The sequence below is a fragment of the Pipistrellus kuhlii genome, unplaced genomic scaffold (assembly GCF_014108245.1).
Source record: "Pipistrellus kuhlii isolate mPipKuh1 unplaced genomic scaffold, mPipKuh1.p scaffold_m20_p_2, whole genome shotgun sequence".
Taxonomy (NCBI): Eukaryota; Metazoa; Chordata; class Mammalia; order Chiroptera; family Vespertilionidae; genus Pipistrellus; species Pipistrellus kuhlii.
Window position 1 is genome coordinate 69,857,039 of NW_023425515.1, and position 19,531 is coordinate 69,876,569.

The 19,531-nt window shown below is 44.2% G+C and overlaps 1 protein-coding gene across 2 annotated transcripts in view; it reads right to left on the reverse strand.

The window, feature by feature from the left end:
- The window catches only part of NXPE3 (neurexophilin and PC-esterase domain family member 3), a 58,350-nt gene that overhangs the window by 27,784 nt on the left and 11,035 nt on the right, over positions 1-19,531 (reverse strand). For both annotated transcript variants that reach the window (XM_036445049.2, XM_045584021.1), the window contains exon 2: positions 15,706-15,994. In XM_036445049.2, coding sequence (XP_036300942.1) covers positions 15,706-15,798 — 93 coding nt within the window. In that variant the 5' untranslated portion in view covers positions 15,799-15,994. The remainder of the gene's footprint in view (positions 1-15,705; positions 15,995-19,531) is intronic.

Genomic DNA, 19,531 nt, shown 5'->3' on the forward strand with positions numbered 1-19,531 from the left:
TAAGATTGTGTGGGCCACAAAGATGTCAGAGGTGGAATGATTGGTGTCAATGTGAACAAAACTAACTCCATCTCTGTGTCCCGCATAGCTTGAAAAGAGTACACACAACTTTGGGAGACTATCTTATTTAACCCTGGGTTGTTGTGTTTTCAGATTTCAGCCGTTTACAAATGAAATGCTTTGATTCTAAGTGGCCAATAAAAATAAATCCGGGATTTATTTGAAGGTACTTTCCCCAATCAGAATATGGGAGAATAGGAGAGAATAGGCCTGCGGGCAAATGGAAGACGTGGGACCAAGTGGAGGACAGGAGCATGTTGAGGCATTGCTCCCAGAGTTCACTGAGAAGCAGGGCTGCAGTAGGGGTGTGGCCGGCCTGGGGTCTCCGAGAGGCAGGGTGGCTCTGGGTGTGGGAGAGGCACTTCTTACAGAGAGGGGACCTGGGCTTCTCCCACCCATGCCCTCAGCGTGACCCTGGGGTCCATAGCTGACATATGGCATTGGTTAAAAATGGAATTAATATTATGGTTGTTGCACAAATACTAAAATGCTACCTTAAAACATTCCCAATGCTGTAGATACAACAGAAAAAGTAGTTAACCTCCTAACAATGTAACTTCAAACTTTAATTTGTGATGGAAGAAAATTATGAGTGAACAATAATTTTTATTAAAAATAATAAAAATGTGTGAATATGGTGTCTTGCTGGTTCTCATTCTCTCCACCCAGGAGGTACCCCACATTCCACGCAGCTCCCTTTCTGTGTTGTTCTAGGGTGGGAGTGCCCAGGGATGTCCCCCCTGCCCATTTAGGCCTTCCAAAATCTCCCAGCAGCCCCTGCACCTGCCCATACAGAGCAGGGGTTGCCAACCTTTCGGACCACCGGTTAGCGACCACTGCGCCAGAGCATGGACCTTGGCCTGCGGTCCACACCACTGCTAGCCTGCTTTGTAATGTCTCCCCTTCCTGCTCCTTGGCCTGGAGGAGCTCAGCCAGGGACCCCCTGTGCTCAGGGCCTGGGTTTCCTTCAGATCTTGCTCCCAGTCCCCAGCCTCATCCAGTGGCATGTCCAGGGAGGCCTGGTCTTTATCAAAGGCCCTCCAGGTGGTATGCCACTACGACATTAGGCTCACGTTGGTCCCAGGAAGTTGGGCAGCCCTCGGTGGAGAGGAACGTCCAAGTGAGACATCTTGCTCCTAAGGTTCTTAAGTGCACCAGGTCACAGGAAGGACCCTGTGAGTGCTGTTCTGCAGGTGCCCTCATCTGGGTGCTGAGTCTATCGAGAGCTCATGTGGAAGTGAGCCAAGGTCCAGGGCACTCTCCTTGTAAGTGGCTGCACTCTGTGGAACAAAACACCAGGGAGGAATCCAAGGGGCAGCCCTTGGTGTGAAGGGCCCCAGGTGAACCTGGCACACGAAGCTTTGCCTGCAGTTCTGTGGTTGCCCTGGTCTGGGTTGAGTACACCGAGTCCCTGGAGGTGGGCAGGGATCCAGGACACTCTCATTATTGGTCAGCGGCTGCCCTTGGTGGAAATGGAAGTCCAAGGAGGAGATCTCGGATTTGGGGCCTGGAAGCAAGTATAGTGCCAAGCTACCCTCTGCTGAGTGTGGTCTAAGGGGCAGGCAATGGGTTAGAAGTCTCACAGTCTGCAGGGTGTCAGAGGTACTCTGCTCTCCTGTTTGGCAAGGGTCCACCGGCACCCCTGTACCTCCACTCCCCGGCCTAATGGGAGTGCCAGGGTAAATAGCCTAGCCAGGCTGGCTGCATGCAGAATGGGATGAAGCTCAGACTTGAGCCAGAGAGGAGCAGGAAGGTGGGTGCCAACACGAAGGTGTAGCACAGGGAGTGAGCAAGTGGTATGCCATCAGGGAGGCAAATGGCAAGGGGAGATCAAGGCGACCAGCAGGAGGACCTGCAGTGGGCAGTCCATCTCTCTGTTCGTTATGGCCTTGGGCCACTACCTGGGGTTTTTATAGCCATGACACCCTGAATCGGGGCCTGCTCCACATCCCCTCACGCCCCCAGGCTCAGGTGCCAGGCAGCTTTCACAGGTACCAGTGCCAAGCTTTGCCCGCAGCAGCATCTGAATCCCTCTTTCTCAATGTAGTCTACATCACAAGTGGAGCATGGGGTAGGAGGGTCCCAGAGCAAGCAAGGGACAGGCTCTTGTTTATGCGGTGTGGATCCTTAGTCCAGGGGTTTCCATGGTGATACTATAGGCTCCCTGGATCCTGGTACTACAGCTGCTCCCTTTGCTACTCCATTTCAGCATGGACAGGTTGCAGGTGGCCTAGGTCAAGGACAGAGGAGGAGATCCCCAAAGGAAAGGTCAACATATTGAAGGTCCAGAGAGTGGGCTGCTCATCTGAGAAGATGGAAGTGCTGTAACTAAAAAGCACCCCATCTGCCCTCTTAGGCAGCTTTCTGCCTCCTTCCCATCACTGTGGTCATCACTGAAGATTTTAGTCCCAATCGCTGCTGGCACCACTACATCCCTGTCATCGTTTTCAATGGCTTTCACATCCACAAATGTGCATGTGATGGCCACAAGCCCTCAGGGGTCGCCTGGGGATTGGAAGCCACAGGAGGGCGATGGAGCAGAAAGATGGCAACAGGGCCCTCCCTAATCACAGATAACCCAAGACTTCTTTACATGAGAGAGAACTGCCCAGTCATTGCTACATTGGCGTTCTGTGCTATGCAGACACAATGACTCAAGGCTGCTTCCCCATTCCATAGCCGCCCCCCCCCCCCCCCACCCCCCCCCCCCCCCCCCCCCCCCCCCCCCCCCCCCCCCCCCCCCCCCGGAAAGGGATCTACTGGACCTGCATCTCCCCATCAGCTTCCGCAGTACCAGGCATGGGGTTCTCACCGTCCAGAGTCACAATTTGTAAAGGTGACAGCAACTTTTTCATTCCCCAACTGTTCCACCTCCTTCACTCCACTGGGCCTCAGCATATGCTCTTCCTCATCCTGGAGTGTTGGCCACCTGGCTAGTCCTACCCATCATTGCACTCTCAGTCATTTCCTTTGGGGTGTCCTCCTGAGCCTCCACTAGCTCAGACTCCTCCTGACTTACTCACTGTCCCATCACAATTGTGATCATAAATGTACGTGTGGGACCGTCTGATCCATGGCTTCTTTCCTCATGACACTGAGCCACCTGAAAGCAAGAAGCCCTGTTTAGATTCCCCTCAGTACGTCTCCCCCACCCTGGCCTCAGCACAGTCCCAGCACACAGAAGGTGCTCATACCTGCAGAGGTGTGGGCTCACAAGTCTTCACGTTCTGCTTCTGTGGGGTCAAGGCCTCAGTCACAAGGTCCTTGCATAGATTTCCACCCAGGCCTTTTCTCACTATAGCAGTAATTTCTAACAGATGACCACTGCACCCCAGAAACTGGACATGATGAAAGAGCCAGCTCCTGGAGCAGTGGGCAGAACCCCATGAAGAGCACATAAAATCCTTGGCTCCCTGCCTCCTCACCCATCACAGCCCCTAACCAGATACACAAGTACTTCAGGTTCCCTTTCCCCAGGTCCTTGCTAGCTTGAGGATATTCTTCCACTTTCCGTTCACGGAGGTGGCTGCTGAAAGAGGTTGTAGGACAATCCACAAGCCAGTACAGTGTCCAGCTGGAAACAGGGAAATACACAGCAACTGCATCCCACCTTCCTGTCTTTAAGAAGACACAGGATAGATCCCGTGGGGCTGGATCTCTGGGGCAAGTGAAGTTACTAGGGGTGATCAGGGTAGATGCCAAGAGCCTGAGGGCCAGTGGGGAGGACAGCCTATAAAGGAAGAAGTTCCGGAATGAGACAAACTGTAGGCACAGTCTGAAGAGATGCAGACCTAGGAACACCAGGAGGGGTCTGAGCTCTGCCCCAGTTGGCCTGACCACAGCTAGACAGTGGGTAGGTGAGACATCAGGGATTGGTGAGTGGTCTGTAGGTGCCACTGAAGAGGTGGATCCTAGCAGAGAGTTTGGGGAACACTGGGCAGCACGAGAAGGGTTGAGGTGAAAGCCTTAGGGTTCAATTGGGACTGCCCAAAAGGCAGAAGAGGCATGGTTGGGGGGATCATGGGCCTTCTTATGCTTGGCCCAGTAAAAACTCCTGATCTTTTTTTTTTTTTTTAATTTTTTTTTTATTATTATTTTTTTACAGAGAGAAAGGGAGAGAGCCAGAGAGCCAGAAACATGGATGAGAGAGAAACATCGATCAGCTGCCCCACTGGAGATGTGCCCGCAACCAAGGTACATGCCCCTGACTGGAATCGAACCTGGGACCCCTCAGTCCACCGGCCGACAATCTATCCACTGAGCCAAACCGGTTTCAGCATCCTGCTGATCTTTCAAGGCCCTGTGCAAGTAGCCCTCCTCTCTGCTCTCCCAAGCATGTCAGTCAGCTGGGCCTTGCAGGGCCAAGTCACACACTCCCTCCACTACTGCCACTCCCTGGCTTTATGAGGAGAGCATGGTCATCATCTCCAATGTCCACCAAACTTCCATGTGGTGACATTGCCATAACCTACACTTTCCATCAACCCTTTTACCCTCCCAACTCCCCATTGGGAAGAGTTTGTCAGGTTTTCCATTTTTTATCAACCCATTTCTCCCTTCGAACCAATCAAAAAGAAGTCACTGTGAAATATTCTCTCAACCCTCATCTTCCTCCCAACAGCTCTCCGAGAGTTATATAGTAATCTCCATTTTTCATCAAGGGACAGCAAATCATAACTTCATTATACCACAATCTGATTCTACCTGCCAACCACACACAGGGTAGGTATACTAACGTCTCATTTATACCTCAACCACTTCCTCCACTGAAGCATATGCAAGCACAACGTGCCATCAACTCAATTTACTGTCCAGGTCCTCCGTGAAGAGCCACTGTAATCTTCTCACTTTCCATCAATTCAATTCCCTCTTGTAATAATCTGTGGGAAACAGATGGTCAAATTCTCTATTTTCAGTGGACTGATTTCACCTTCCTAATCACCCACGAGGAAGGCAGAGCATAATCTCAATTTAAACCAATACTATCCCTCCTCTCAGAGCATAATGTCCATCTTATATCAATTTTCTTCATTTCCAACTACTAATGGGGAAGGTGCTATCACAGTCTCCATTTCCGAAGCAAGGAAAGCAGGCGCTCAGAAGCTGAACTCCCAGTCGCAGGCACCCAGCTGGTAAGTGGAGGCTGCAGAACAAAAACTTGGCATCGGACTCACATCCGTGCTGTACGGCCTGCTGGTGACATGAATGTTCCATAGCAACCTTAAAGAACATATATAGACATGCTGCCAAAAATGCCTAAAAATATCTGAAAAGAAAATTGGAAATTATCTGAGCAAAACCCAGCAGTTGGGAATGGGGGCAGAGATGGGAAGGAACGATTTTATAGGCCTCATGGCAAAGGGAGGAGCATGCAGAGGAGGGAGCTTCCCAAGGATTTCATCCGGATGCAGGTGCTGATGGGAGAGGCTCATATTTGGATCCCAGCTTACCTGTTCAAGGTGGTTAGCTATGTCCCCATCCATCCCAAACCCTGAAGTCTACCCAAGGAAGACACCTTCCTCAGGAGCCATACTGCTCAAGGGTGGCCATGTTCTTACAGGACCGTTCTTTGAAAATTTTGGCACGATCAGCACTCCTTGCATTATAAGTATCTTTTTGGGTCAAATTTATATTCACTGCTGCACAGAAATCTCAGATAGTATCTCACTTAACAGTCTAAGCTTGGGCAACTGAGGATTTAATGGGCAACTGAGGATGTAAGGGACCCAGGGAAACTTCGTCAACACTCCCAGCAAGTGTTCACAAGCTGCGGACATCATCTCTCCTGAGTCTGTGGGTTTACTCCTTTGTCTCATGTCAGGGGACCCAGTGGCTCTCTGCTTCCTGCTCAGACAGACCTGTAATCACTTTTTGCTTCCCCGCAGTGCTTTTTTGAGGATGAGACCGACCATTCTGGCTCAGTAATAAAGGCTTCTACTTACCCCCCTACCCTCCTACCAGACCAACCTCAATGGCACCCAGAAGCTCTGGAGGCCCCTTCACCCCCTTCCATCTTGATCAAGGTCTGCCCTGCCATCCACCAAACTCCATAAGTTGTTCCTCCACTAGTCAATGCCACTGTGTCACCAACCCCATTTTCCTCGGCCTGTCTGGACCCCCTACTAGATATACTATGGCAGAAAAGAGAATGGGCTATTTTCTGTGAAACACCAAATAACTCCAGGAATCCAACAGTAGATTTAGGGAAGCTTAACTCAAGGTAAGCATGATCAAATAGGCTAAGACAATGGGGCTGCTCAGAGAGTGTCTGTGCCAGAGTGGGTGAAGGTAGAGCCTAGAGTAAGAAGGTCCTGAGGAATGGCAGGATCTTTGCCCAAGAGCCAGGCCAATCCCACCAGCCAAAACTAGCAATAAGGGGTGTCTTCCTTCAAGTGGCCAAGGTAAGCTGATGCTGGAGAAACAATGAGAATATAATAGCTGGGAACCTGTGGGTCCTGGGAGCTACACCATACCTCATCTCCACATCCCAATATTACAGAAATATGAAAAACATCAGAATAAAGGGTTGAAAAAGTACCAAACAGAATGATAAGAAAACTCCATACCAAGGCTCATTATAATGATACAAAGAAGTGTGCAAAGAAGCTCACAGAAAGAACAGTTTGCCTATAACAGAGTAACAATCAGATTGATATTAGACTTCAGCAGAATTGATAGGTTCGAAAATAAAATAATGGTTTATAGTACTAAAGGAAAATAAGCTTGAACCTAGGGCTTTACATATGTCTAAGTAAATGTTCAAGTGAGACAGCAAAGTAGATATTTGTGTATGCATACAAAGCCTTAGCACACAAGGACCCATACTGAAAACAATCTTGGAGGAAATAGGAATATGGTTCTTTGCCAACAAATTCAGAACCATATTAAAGAAAATTGTGTGTGTGTGTGTGTGTGTGTGTGTGTGTCCAGATTTAAAAATCTAGACGTATCCACTTGGTGGGAGGAATTGACATCCACTTGGTGGGAGGAATTGACAATAAAAAAAAATGGAAAAATGAAATAAATAGACATTTTTCCAAAGAAGACATCCAAATGGCCAATAGGTACATGAAAAGATGCTCAACATAACTAATCCTCAGAGAAATACAAATCAATTACCACAATGAAATAACCTCTCACACTTGTTAGAACAGCTAACTCAAGAAGATAGATGTATTGACAAGGATGTGGAGAAAAGGGAATCTTTGTATACAGTTGATGGGAATGTAAATGAGCTCCTATGGAAAACAATATAGAGATCCCACAAGAAATTAAAATAGAACTACTACCATATTATCCAGCAATCCCACTTCTGGGTATATATCCAAAAGAAATGAAAATGTATCAAAAAGATATCTTGAGCCTGTCCACATGGCCCCTCCTCTTTGATGACATCAGCACTTCCTATTTAAATGCTTAACCAAACTTCTTTCAAGAACGCCAACTCATTGGCACTAAAATATAAATGTAACCAGTATCCAACTTGGTTCTTTGATCTTTGAACACTATTTCCCTGTCATTAAACAATGTGTTACAGATATTAAGGCTCTTTGTTGATGTATTCCTACATTTATTGTAGCATTACTCACAACATCCAAGATATGGAAACAACATAGTGTCTACCAATGAATAAAGAAAATATGCGTGTGTGTATGTGTGTGTGTGTGTGTGTGTGTGTGTGTGTAATGGTAATATATTATTGGGTCATAAGAGAGAAGAAAATCCTGCAGTTTGTGACAACATGGATGAACCTGGATCTTGAGTACACTATGCTAAGTGAGATGAATCAGACAGAGAAAGACAATGTATTACATCACTTACATTTGGAATCTAAAAAGGATGAACTAGTAAAAACGAGCTAGAGGGTGGGGGAATTTGGGAGATGCTGATCAACTAGTAGATCAGTAAGTCCTGGTGATCTAATGCAAAGTGATTACAGTCAACAATACTGTTTTATAACTGTGTTATAACTACTAAGAGACAAATGTAAAGAGTACCTGGGAAAGCACATGAGCATTTCTTTAATTGTCAGCTGAATTCAGTAGCATTGGCAGAGCCACATCCTGGAAACACACCCTGCCAGAGGCAGGAGTGTTGTCAGCTTGACCTTCAGCCCAGAAGCCAGGGGGTGGGTTTTGTTATCTAAATTCAACCAAGCACTGGCAATGAATACGACTCAGGCACACCAAAGAATGCACATAATTTCCTTTGAATTAACCTTTAGTAAAACTTCCTGGGTTTTGCTGTATAAAATAAGCATGTTGTATTGGCTCTGGGTCCCTGTCTCTCCATCAGAGGACAGTGGTCCCACAGGGCCCCAGCTTTTTCCTTACATCTCTGTGTCTATCTCTTTCTTTCATTTTCTCAATCCCCAGCAGGAGCCGGACCACTCTCTAGCCACAGTAGATGTGGAAAAGAGAGAAATATTTACAGACAAGATCTTAATTGTTTATACCACAGGAAAGAAATAATTTTGTGATATGACAGATGTGTTAGCTAACATTATGGTAGTAATCATACTGTAATATATCAATATATCAAATCAACACACTGTACACCTTAAACTTACACATTTATATGTCGATTATATCTCAATTTAAAAAAAAAGTAAATTTTGCCTTACCTACTACTACCTAGGAAATATTCCAGCCTCCCTTTTGTTTTTAGTTGTTGTGAAGATATAATCATTGATGTAAACTATTGTATTAAGGACCAAATAGTATACAATGTATTCACAACATAACCCTTCTCCTTCTTACCCTTTTTCTCTCTTCCTTTCCCACACTCACTCTTAACTCTCACTCTTATTCCTTCGGTATCTCCACTAACCCATGCAGTCATCCCAAAATCTCCAGACACTTGGTGCTAAGCCACCTGAATTTTAATCACAAATGAAAAGGAATTCAAAAAGGTCAATTTGCTTAATTTTCCTAAAAGACAATAAGGAACATCAGGGTCTGAGATCTTTTTAGAAGCAGAGCCAAGAGTAAACACCAGTGGTCCCTCCTGGAGCCACTTAAGCTGTGAACTAGGTTGCCTGTCCCACATCTGTTTCACTTCTTGCCTACTAAAAAACAGCACTGCTGTTTGCTGACATGTAGCTCTGACTGATCAAGGGATAATCCCAAATGACTGTTTCAGGAATGGGCATGACAAAACTTGAGAATATCAACATGCTGTTCAAGGTTTCTCATGGATGTATGCAGTCTAATCCATACACCACCAGTGCTCTGCAAATGAAAAGATGTAAGTAATCTCTTAAGTGTTTTAAGGGAATAAATTGTTGTTTTTTTAAATGGAGATTACAAAAAAACAGCATGTCTTATTATAGCTGCATCCTACAATCCAACCACAAGAGAGATAAAAGCCACAGATAAAAACTAACAAAGGCGGGCACAGCTGAGAAACTTACAGAGAAACAGCCTAAATTACGCCCAACTATGCCCAATCTACCTCCTGACTTCCATTCAAATGAGTAACATTTCTCAATATTATACTAGTACTGTTTCTATAATCATAAATATGTATATTCTTAAAATATCAATGAGTAAGGGGGAAAAACACAAATAAAATACAAGCCATGCTCAATGAGAGCTTATCCCTGAAATACCAGACAATTCTCCCTATAACCTTTTGCTGGATTGGTACATAACCTCCTCCTCATATTATGTGATATTTTTAATTAAAATTGAGTCTGTGGCTCTAGCCAGGTTAGCCCAGTGGATAGACCATTGGCTATAGACTGAAGGGTCCTGGTTTTGATTCCAGTCAAGGGCATATGCCTGGATTGTGGGCTTAATTCCCAGTGTGGGGTGTGCAGCAGGCAGCTAATCAATGAGTTTCTCACATCATTAATGTTTCTATCTATCTCCCCCTCTCCCTTCCTCTCTGAAATCAATAAAAATATATTTTAAAATTGAGTCTGTGCTTTTTATGAAATGCTCAGACATGCTAACACAAGAAGAATAAGGATCAGAGACATAGAATGGAAAGGGGCTTAAGGGAGAAGAGACTACTAAATTTCAGAGCCTTTCCCACTTCCTTCCATCAAGCTACTTTATAAAAAATCTACACTGAAAAAAACAAGTTGGCGGGGTAGGTGAGGAACTAATCTGCCGCCTGGCACAACAATTTCAGTACTACAACTAAAAGACAAAACGTCTATTACCCAGAACCATGGGAAAGCTGGCTGAAAGAGAAAAGAGCGCAAGTGCTGAAAAGCTGAAAAACCTAGATACGGAGGCACTGGAATTGGCCTGTTGATGGGCAACTGGGCCCGCGGCTTTTTTTCTCAACCAGAAGGGAAACAAGCTCCCGATCACTTTGAAATGCAATTTCGGGGGTCATGCGGGGGACCCAGATGCCTACGGGGAGAAGCTGGTCTGTCGGCTAACGGGTCTGAAAGTGAGACTGACATTTTTGCAGAGGTGAGCGCAGCTATCATTGTTTACTGCACTGGAGCTCGGGGACTTGGAAACGCTGAAAGGCAGAGACAGCTGATGGTAGTCATCGTGTTTGCCATGCCCTAGCCTAGTGACATCCTGAGACCCTACCCCGCTCTGAGGCCCCACCCTGCACATTCTACAAACCCAACCAGGCTCCACACAGCTGCTTTTGCATAAGCAGCGAAAATGCTGAGAAAAGGAAGGAGATCTCAAACAAAAGAAATGGAGGGGAACAAAAAACTGGATATAGAGTTCAAAACCACGGTTATAAGGTTTTTCAAGAATTTCCTAGAAAAGACTGATAAATTTAACAAGACCCTCGAGGATATGAAAAAGAAATTAAACCAACTAGAAATTAAACATACACTGACTGAAATAAAAAATATTGTACAGAGACCCAACAGCAGACTAGAAGAGCGCAAGAATCAAGTCTAAGATTTGGAATACAAAGAGGTAAAGGACACTCTTCTGGAGAAAAAAGAAGAGAAGAGAATCCAGGAAATTGAAGATAGTGTAAGAAGCCTCTGGGACAATTTCAAGCGTACCAACATCAGAATTATGGGAGTGCCAGAAGAAGAGAGAGAGCAAGACAATGAAAACATATTTGAAGAAATAATGACCGAAAACTTCCCCCACCTGGTTTAAGAAATAGACTTACAAGTCCAGGAAGCACACAGAACCCCAAACAAAAGGAATCCAAAGAGGACCACACCAAGACACATCATAATTAAAATGCCAAGAGCAAAAGACAAAGGGGGAATCTTACAAACAGCAAGAGAAAAACAGTTAGTTACCTACAAGGGAGTACCCATACGATTATCAGCTGACTTCTCAACAGAAACTATTAAGGCCAGACAGGAGTGGCAAGAAATATTCAAAGTGAGGAACAGCAAGAACCTACAACCAAGATTACTTTACCCAGCAAAGTTATCATTCAGAATTGAAGGGCAGATAAAAAGCTTCACAGATCAGAAAAAGCTAAAGGAGTACATCACCACCAAACCAGTATTATATGAAATGCTAAAAGGTGTTCTTTAAAAAGAGGAAAAAGAAGAAAAGAGTAAAGATAAAAAATTATGAACAACAAATACATATCTATCAATAAGTGTATCTAAAAGTCAAGTGAATTAAAAATATGAGGAACAGAATAAACTGGTGAATATAATATTAGGTCTAGTAATAATTAATGTCGTTTTCTAATACTTTTTTAAATCTAATTTATTTAAACAATACAACAAAATTTAATCAACAATATAGTTGCCGTTGTTTTCTACTACTTGTGCCCAACGCTCAGGAAGCATTTTAATCCCTCTGTTGTAAAATTCTTGTGATTTTGATGCAAAAAATTTGGTCAATGCATTTTTGAGGCATTCTTCATTATTAAATTTTTTTCCAAGAAGAAAGTTTTGCAAAGAACGAAACAAATGGTAATCGGAAGGGGCAATATCAGGAGAATATGCAGGTTGAGGGAGAACTTCCCATTCCAACTGGCGCAGTTTTTCAGCAGTGATTCTTGCAGTATGCGGTCGTGCATTATCGTGGTGAAGAATTACGCCCTTCTGATTAATCAGCGCGGGTTCTTTTTCTCTTAAAGCTTGGGCTAACCTTTCCAATTGGGCACTATACACTGCACTTGTAATGGTTTGGGTAGATGGTAAAAGTTCATAATGAAGAATTCCTTTAAAATTCCACCAAACACACAACATCACTTTTTTCGCATGCAAGTCAGGTTTTGGCGTGGGCTGCGGAGCCTCATTTTTGTCCAACCATTGAGGCCGCCTTTTCAAATTAACATACAGCACCCATTTTTCATCTCCGGTAACAATTTGCTCTAAAAACGGCAAACGGTTTTGACGAGAGAGGAGCGAACTGCAAATTGTGACTCTTTGATTACAGTTGTTGTCGGTCAACTCATGAGGAACCCATTTTCCAAACTTTTGGACTTTGCCAAGTGCACGCAATTGATTGGAAATTGTTTTTTGTGAACAATTTAAAGTCACAAGCTCTTGTTGGGTAATTTGAGGATTTTGCACCAAAAGAGCTTGAAGAGCTTCTTGATCAAAATTGGACACACGGCCTCGACCACTCTTGTCATCTAACGAAAAATTTCCCTCGTGAAATTTCTCAAACCAACGCTGGCATTTTCTGGCGCTAACTGCATCTTGACCAAGAGCACTACAGATGTTTTTTGCAGCCTCACTTGCTTTTCTTCCTAATTGGAACTCGTAAAGCATGCAGTGCCGAATACGCTCTTCATCCGCCATCTTCTTAGCCCTAGTTTTGCAACAGAAACCAAACCAAACACAAACTTTTTCAAGCAAAACTTGTTAATTGCAATTAAAACGTTCTGTAGATACCACGTGTTTGAAGGTTATGTCAATACAAGTCAACGCCAAGCAAGATTTTAAACGAATGTTTAAAAACGACATTAATTATTACTAGACCCGATAGAATCAGGGGCATAGAATGGGAGGGAATTGATAATTCTCAGGGAGAAAGGGGTGTCTTTCGGGAAGAGACTGGACAAAAATCATGTACCTATGGATGAGGACAGCAGTGGGGGGGAAGGTAAGGGCAGAGTGTGGAGGTGTGGAGTGGGGACCAGGTGGAGGGAAGGTATGGGCGGCGGGGGGAGAGAAACAATTGTAATAATCTGAACAATAAAGATTTATTTATTTTTATTTTTTTATATATACTTTATTGATTTGTACAGAGAGGAAGAGAGAGGGATAGAGAGTTAGAAACACTGATGAGAGAGAATCATCGATCAGCTGCCTCTTGTACAACCCCTCCTGGGGATGTGCCTGCAACCAAGGTATATGCCCTTGACCGGAATCAAACCTGGGACCTTTCAGTCCACAGGCTGACGCTCTATCCACTGAGCCAAAATGGTTTCAGTTAAAGATTTATTTTTTAAAAATTTAAAAAAAAAAAAAAATGTATATATATATATATATATATATATATATATATATACACACACACACACACACACACACACACAAACAAACACACACTAATAAAAGAGAAATATGCAAATTGACTGTACCTCTGCAATGCCCACCAGCCAATCAGGAGTGAATATGCAAATTAACCCCAAAAAACCTGGTGGGTTAATTTGCATACAAAGGCGCAGAGCTGCAGGACAGGGCCAGACACCTGCTATGAGGGGGAGGGCAGGCAACATAGGGAGCTACAGGAATGGCACTCAAGACAGAGCAGAGAAGACTAAAGGCTCTGGCCAGAGTGAACACTGAAGGCTCCAGCCACAGTGAAGACAGAAGACTGGCTGAAGCAAAGGGCTGGGTCCTGGGTGCCGGAAGGAAACCAGTGCCAACAGCCAGGGGAAGGAAGGTCTATTGCATGAATCCTGGTGCAACGGGCCTCTAGTCAATCATAATCATAGTAATATATTGAACAGTTCAAAAGTCATGGCAATATTCTCAACCTGGACAAGATGAGTTCTTAGGCAAGGGAAATAGTTTACCTCATTCCACTAAATGAACTACTTATTATTTTTGGTGTCAGAATTGTCCTAATTTACTACAGCTGCCTTCTTCTCCATTATTGTTCAGTTTGTGCTGATAATGTTAGCTGACATGAGGTCCAGAAGTTTCCAAGGACTATTGTAGGACCATTAGGGAAATTTGATAACATTCCTTTTTGACTCTAACACTAATGATGTGAAACATTGGCCTATCCTCTCAAGTTTTTCTTTCTCCCTTTACCTACCCTAGATCTACACAACTCTCTCATTTCTCTACTCTTATACTCAGGCTATTGAATGTGGTAGAAGAAAACACACACTTGCAAAACCAATGATAATAACAACACACACAATGCACCATTCCCCTCATCCCACAGAGAGTTGTATGATCCATTTGTGCTCTACATCCCATCCCCTCCTCTTCCCCTGCGTCTATTAACCTTCCCCTCTCCAGTTTCTCTATTATCTTCTTCCCCTCAAAATTAAGTCCCTCAGACTTCTACCTCTAGTCAAGATAGAGAAACAGTGAGATTTGCCTCTCCATCTGAGACAAATGTTTTTTAAAAGAATATGTACAAAACAATCGTTTTCCACACATTAGACATCAGACAACAAAAGACAATGATGCCTGAAAGGAAATGAAGGAAGTGATAATTGTAACGGGTGTTTGCTTACAGCCTTGAGTTTCTAAGCTGCAGCACAAAGTAGGGAACCCAGGTGCAGCCTGGTAAGCTACTGGTACTTCACTTGAGACAATGGAGCTAAGAGTCTTAAAAGACCAACCTTATCAGAATCCACAGGACAGTTGCACGAGAGGGAACTCAAGAGATCTCCAGAGAGTCCCACGCAAGTACTCAGCAGAGTTCTTAAGGGCCTGTGTGTAATTGTAATGGGAACCCAAGTTTGGCTGCCTGCCGCCACAAAAACCAAACTCATGAGACAGATGCTGCTGAAAAAGGAAGTGATTTTATTCAAGTGCCAGTCACCTGAGGAGATGGGACTCTTGTCACAAAATCCATCTCAACATCTCAATGCAGGCAGAGGGTTTTATAAGGATGAAAAGACAAAGCAGAGCAAATAAACCAAGGAGAGGGGATTCAAAAGTTCTCTATGTGCAGGCCAGCACAGTCCATTCCAATAAGGGCCTCAAATCTGGTCAATAAGGGCCTCGAATCTGGTCAATAAGGGCCTCGAATCTGGTCAAGTGATGGTCTAATGTGTGACATTGTGATCTTCATCATCCTTGTCCTACATCATCCTAGTTCTATGGCTGAAGGTCAGCAGAGCTCCTGGAACTGGTACAACTGAAGGTCAAAGTCTGCATCTTCAACTAAAAGGTCCCTCCCTGCAAAGGCTTTCCTCCATCACCCTAACCCCTACTCTATAGTAGCCTGCTTTCCTTTCTTTATAGCGTTTTTCACAATTTCAAATTATCATTTATTTTATTATGATTATAATTACTTAGTCCTACTATTTTCTCACATGTGTATTTAGAAAATGAGTTCCACAGTGAAGAAATCATGTCTGTTGTCTTTACCACTATACCCTTGGTGACTAACGCAGTATACAACTATTGTGGGCTCTCAAATACTTACTGAAAATAAGAACCATGACCAGGATAAGTTTCCTGATGATCAACAATTCACAAGGTAGTTAGCCCCCAAATCCCTCGATTTAGTTCCCCTTTGTTTTAAGAGTATACTGAGTACTCACCTCTACCTGAGTAACATTGATGACCAGCACCACCACAGTCAACACTGCAAGCAGACAGCAGAAAAACCGGAGTTTATAAAAACTGATCCACATTATCTGGCTGTGTCTTGATCACCCATGGCTAACACCATGCTACCTTCACTTCTCAAAACTCCATGTCTTTATTTTTCTGAGCTGCAGGTGAGCTTTCAGATTCATTTGCTTCTTCTCTGCTAGCATCCTTCAGAGTTCTGAGTATAAAGAAGATGCTGGGATTCAGGAAAGCAGCACATTTTTCTTCAGAGGATTCCTGCAAGCAGGGAAGATCAGAAAACAGGGTAAGAGGAAAGATACCACATTTCTTTGACCTTGAGAAAGCCCAAAGTCATGTGGGGAAAGAAACCAGCCAGGGACAGTAACATCTATTCCATATCCAGACAATTTACTGAAACCCAACCCCAGTCTTCTGTGTAAATACGATGATATTGGTCCTACTACCTATTTAGGTTTTAACTTGTAAGAGAGCAAAGATGAATGTCTTTAAACTCTTAGAAATTGCAAAGTTAAAGTAACTGTTAAATTTCTACAGAAGTCTAAGTAAAAAAAAAAAAATCACTTCAATTCCATTTTAGTGCAAGTCATATAATATTATTGGAGTAATTATATTTAAAAAGCATTAAGAGGAAACATTTGTGACTTTATATGGAATTCTGGAATACTGTGCAAGCCCCCTGACATACTCTAAAAAACAAGAGTGCTGCCCCTCTGTATGGGAGAAATCAGGAAACACCCTTTGGGTCTCCAGCTCCCCCAACACATATGTGGTCCCTATGTTCCTTCAGCTGAGAAACAAGCGACAGAAGTAAAGACACCGGCCCTGAAGATACAGGAGAGGAAAGCTAAGCTTGCAGAGAGAGAGGACATCCAAATCCTTCATCACCAAATCTTCATCTGTTAGAGGCAGAGCACTTCAGAGTCTGCCACTCCTGTATGTCCATGTAATGAATGCAAAATGCTCTCCCCAGCTGCTATTTTGATATAGGTAAGCAGATAAAGTGTTAGCATTTTATTCCCCGTGAGGCTTTCCATGGAGGGCAGGGTGGAGAGGTAAAGAAGAAAAAGGTGAGCCATACCGCAACTCAGAATACCGCAGCTGCACCATCACTGCCCGAAGCTGTGTTGGAACTGGCAAGCCCCCTATTTCCTCACTCACCTCTCGCCCTGTGTAACTCATTCCCGTACCACAAGGACCATATCAACCCTTCCTCACCCCAGTTCCATGAAGGAGACAAGGCTAAGCTATGGCAACTTACTCTCCATCCTCAAAATTCCCACAGCACTTACTATTTTCACTTCTGAGCTGATCTTTCTATTTTTATGTATTTCCTGTCTCCCCAATTAAACTATACCATTTATGGTTATATTAAAAACTATATATACTTAAAAAAAACACTTATTGATAACAGTATATCATACTCTTTGACTCTCTCACAGTACTTACTAGTAGCTCTTTCCATGATATAAGTTGATTCAATATTCCACACAACAAATAATTCTGGAGGCCTACTCTGTACTGTACATTGTGCTAAGTACCAGAAATTCCCCTGGCAAGAGGTAGTTCCCTCCTAAATTAAAGAGGAATAAATCAGCACTCATAGCCACTTCCAGAGGGAGGCCAAATACTGTGAAAGGCTGCACTTAACCATTTCATAGTACCCCAACACTGCCTCACTCCAATTTGGATTTATTCCTGGGATTCAATGTTTGTACAAAATCTGAAAATAAAGTAATGTGAAACAGCACATAAACAAAATGAAGAATAAAAATTATATGATTCTATCAACCTAAAAATGCAGAAAAAGCACTTTTAAAAGTGCAGATCTCATTTATGATAAAAACTCTCAGCAAAGTAGGACTGGAGGGAACATACCTCAATATAATAAGGGCCATATATTAAAAAAATCTAACATTATACTCAATGGGGAAAACTAGAAGTGTTACCCTTAAGATCAGGAATAAAACAGTAATGTCCACTTTCAACATAGTACTGGAAGACCTAGCCATAGCAATCAGACAAGAAGAAGAAATAAAAGGCATCCATATTGGAAAGAAAGAAATAAGACTGTCATTATATGCAAATGACTCATAATACTGTAAATAGAAAACTATAAATACCCTACCAAAATACAACTGGAACTGATAAGTGAATTCTGTAAAGTAACAGGATATAAAAATAAATATTTCAGAAATCAGTTGCATTTTTATACACCAACTAGAGGCCCAGTGCATAAATTCGTGCACAGGTGGGGTCCAGCCAGCCCACCCTGATCAGGGCCAATGGGGTCTAGCCAGCAGGGGGGAGGGACCATAGGAGGTTGGTCAGCAGGCCCCTCCCCTGATGGAGTGAAGGGGCTAATCAGGGTTGGAGAGGGGCCAGCAAGGAGAGGGGACTGGAGAAGCTGGGGCTGAGCATGGGCCCCAGGCTTCTCAGGGAGGACAGCCTCAGCAGCAAACAGAAACCACCAGAAAGCTCTGCAAACAGGCCCTGAGCTCCCTTTGGCCAGGCGGACTCAGAGCTGGTGCCTCTGTGTGTACCTTAGACACAGCCCAGCACTCGCCTTTGTCTGTTGCTCAAATCCATTGCATCGAAAACTTGTTCCCTTCTTCTCTTTGGGACCTTACAACAAATACAGGCCAAGTGGGAGACATAGGTCCCAAGTGGCAGAGCCAGGCCTCACAATCACCCGGAATTTAGGCCTAAGGCAACTGGGTAGCAATCTCCACAGAACAGAACACACTGTTTTAGTCTTAATTCTCCCCTAAAATGTGCCCAGCTGCTCCTCTTTAGCAGCAATAGACTGAACTAGGGAACGAAAGACTGAATTTCCTTTGAGGTGGTATCCAATGGGAGCCAGCTGGTGGCAAGGCCCCTCACAGGCAGCTGCCTTCCCTCCCAAGCTCAGAGTGTTCTGATCCAATCTGTTTCTGACAGTGCCGGGTCCTGGGCTGCTGGTCCTGTTGCGGGGGGGAAGGGGGAGTGGGAGAGACGGGAAGGTCCACAGTATTTCTCTCTGCCATTTTCCTGGCCCGAGCAGTACCCTCCAGCCGGGTGTGCCAGGCGGCTGTCACTAGAGCCAGAACTCAGAGAACGAAGGAGCTGGCCCACGCCGAGAGGGGCCCGCAGGTGGCCAGGCCACGCCCTCCACCTGCTACTCAGTCTCGCTCACATGGATAGATCCAAAGCCCACTGCCCGAGACTGGCACCACGCGGGGAGGGCCGTGGGGAGAAGAGGGGCGCCCTGACCTGCCAGCCTTGGTGACAGTCATATCAGTGCCCAGCTGACTGAATTCATTCCACAGAGCCTTCATCTCAAGCTGCACACTCACACTGGCCACCTGTGCCTTGGTGGCAGCTGCACAACTGGCCCTGGGGCCCTCGGGCTCAGCAACGCTGGTGGTGGCCCCTGCAGCCAGCATCATAGCAACGGGTCATTCCACCATAGTGGTCACTGGGCTTTTATTATATAGATAATGAACTATTAGAAAGAGAAACTTTAAAAAATTCCCAGTTACAACTGCATAGGAAATAAAACAACACAACTAAGAAGAAATTTAACCAAGTAGGAAAAAGACCTATACTAAAAAAATTATAAGACCTTGAAGAAGTTACAAATAAATGGAAGCAAATACTGTGTTCATGGATAAAAATATTAACATAATTAAAATGCCCCATACCACCCAAAGCAATCTACAGATTCAACACAATTCCCATCAAACTGCCAATGGCATTTTTCACAGAACTAGAATAAATAACCTAAAAATTTACATGAAACCACAAAAGATCAAG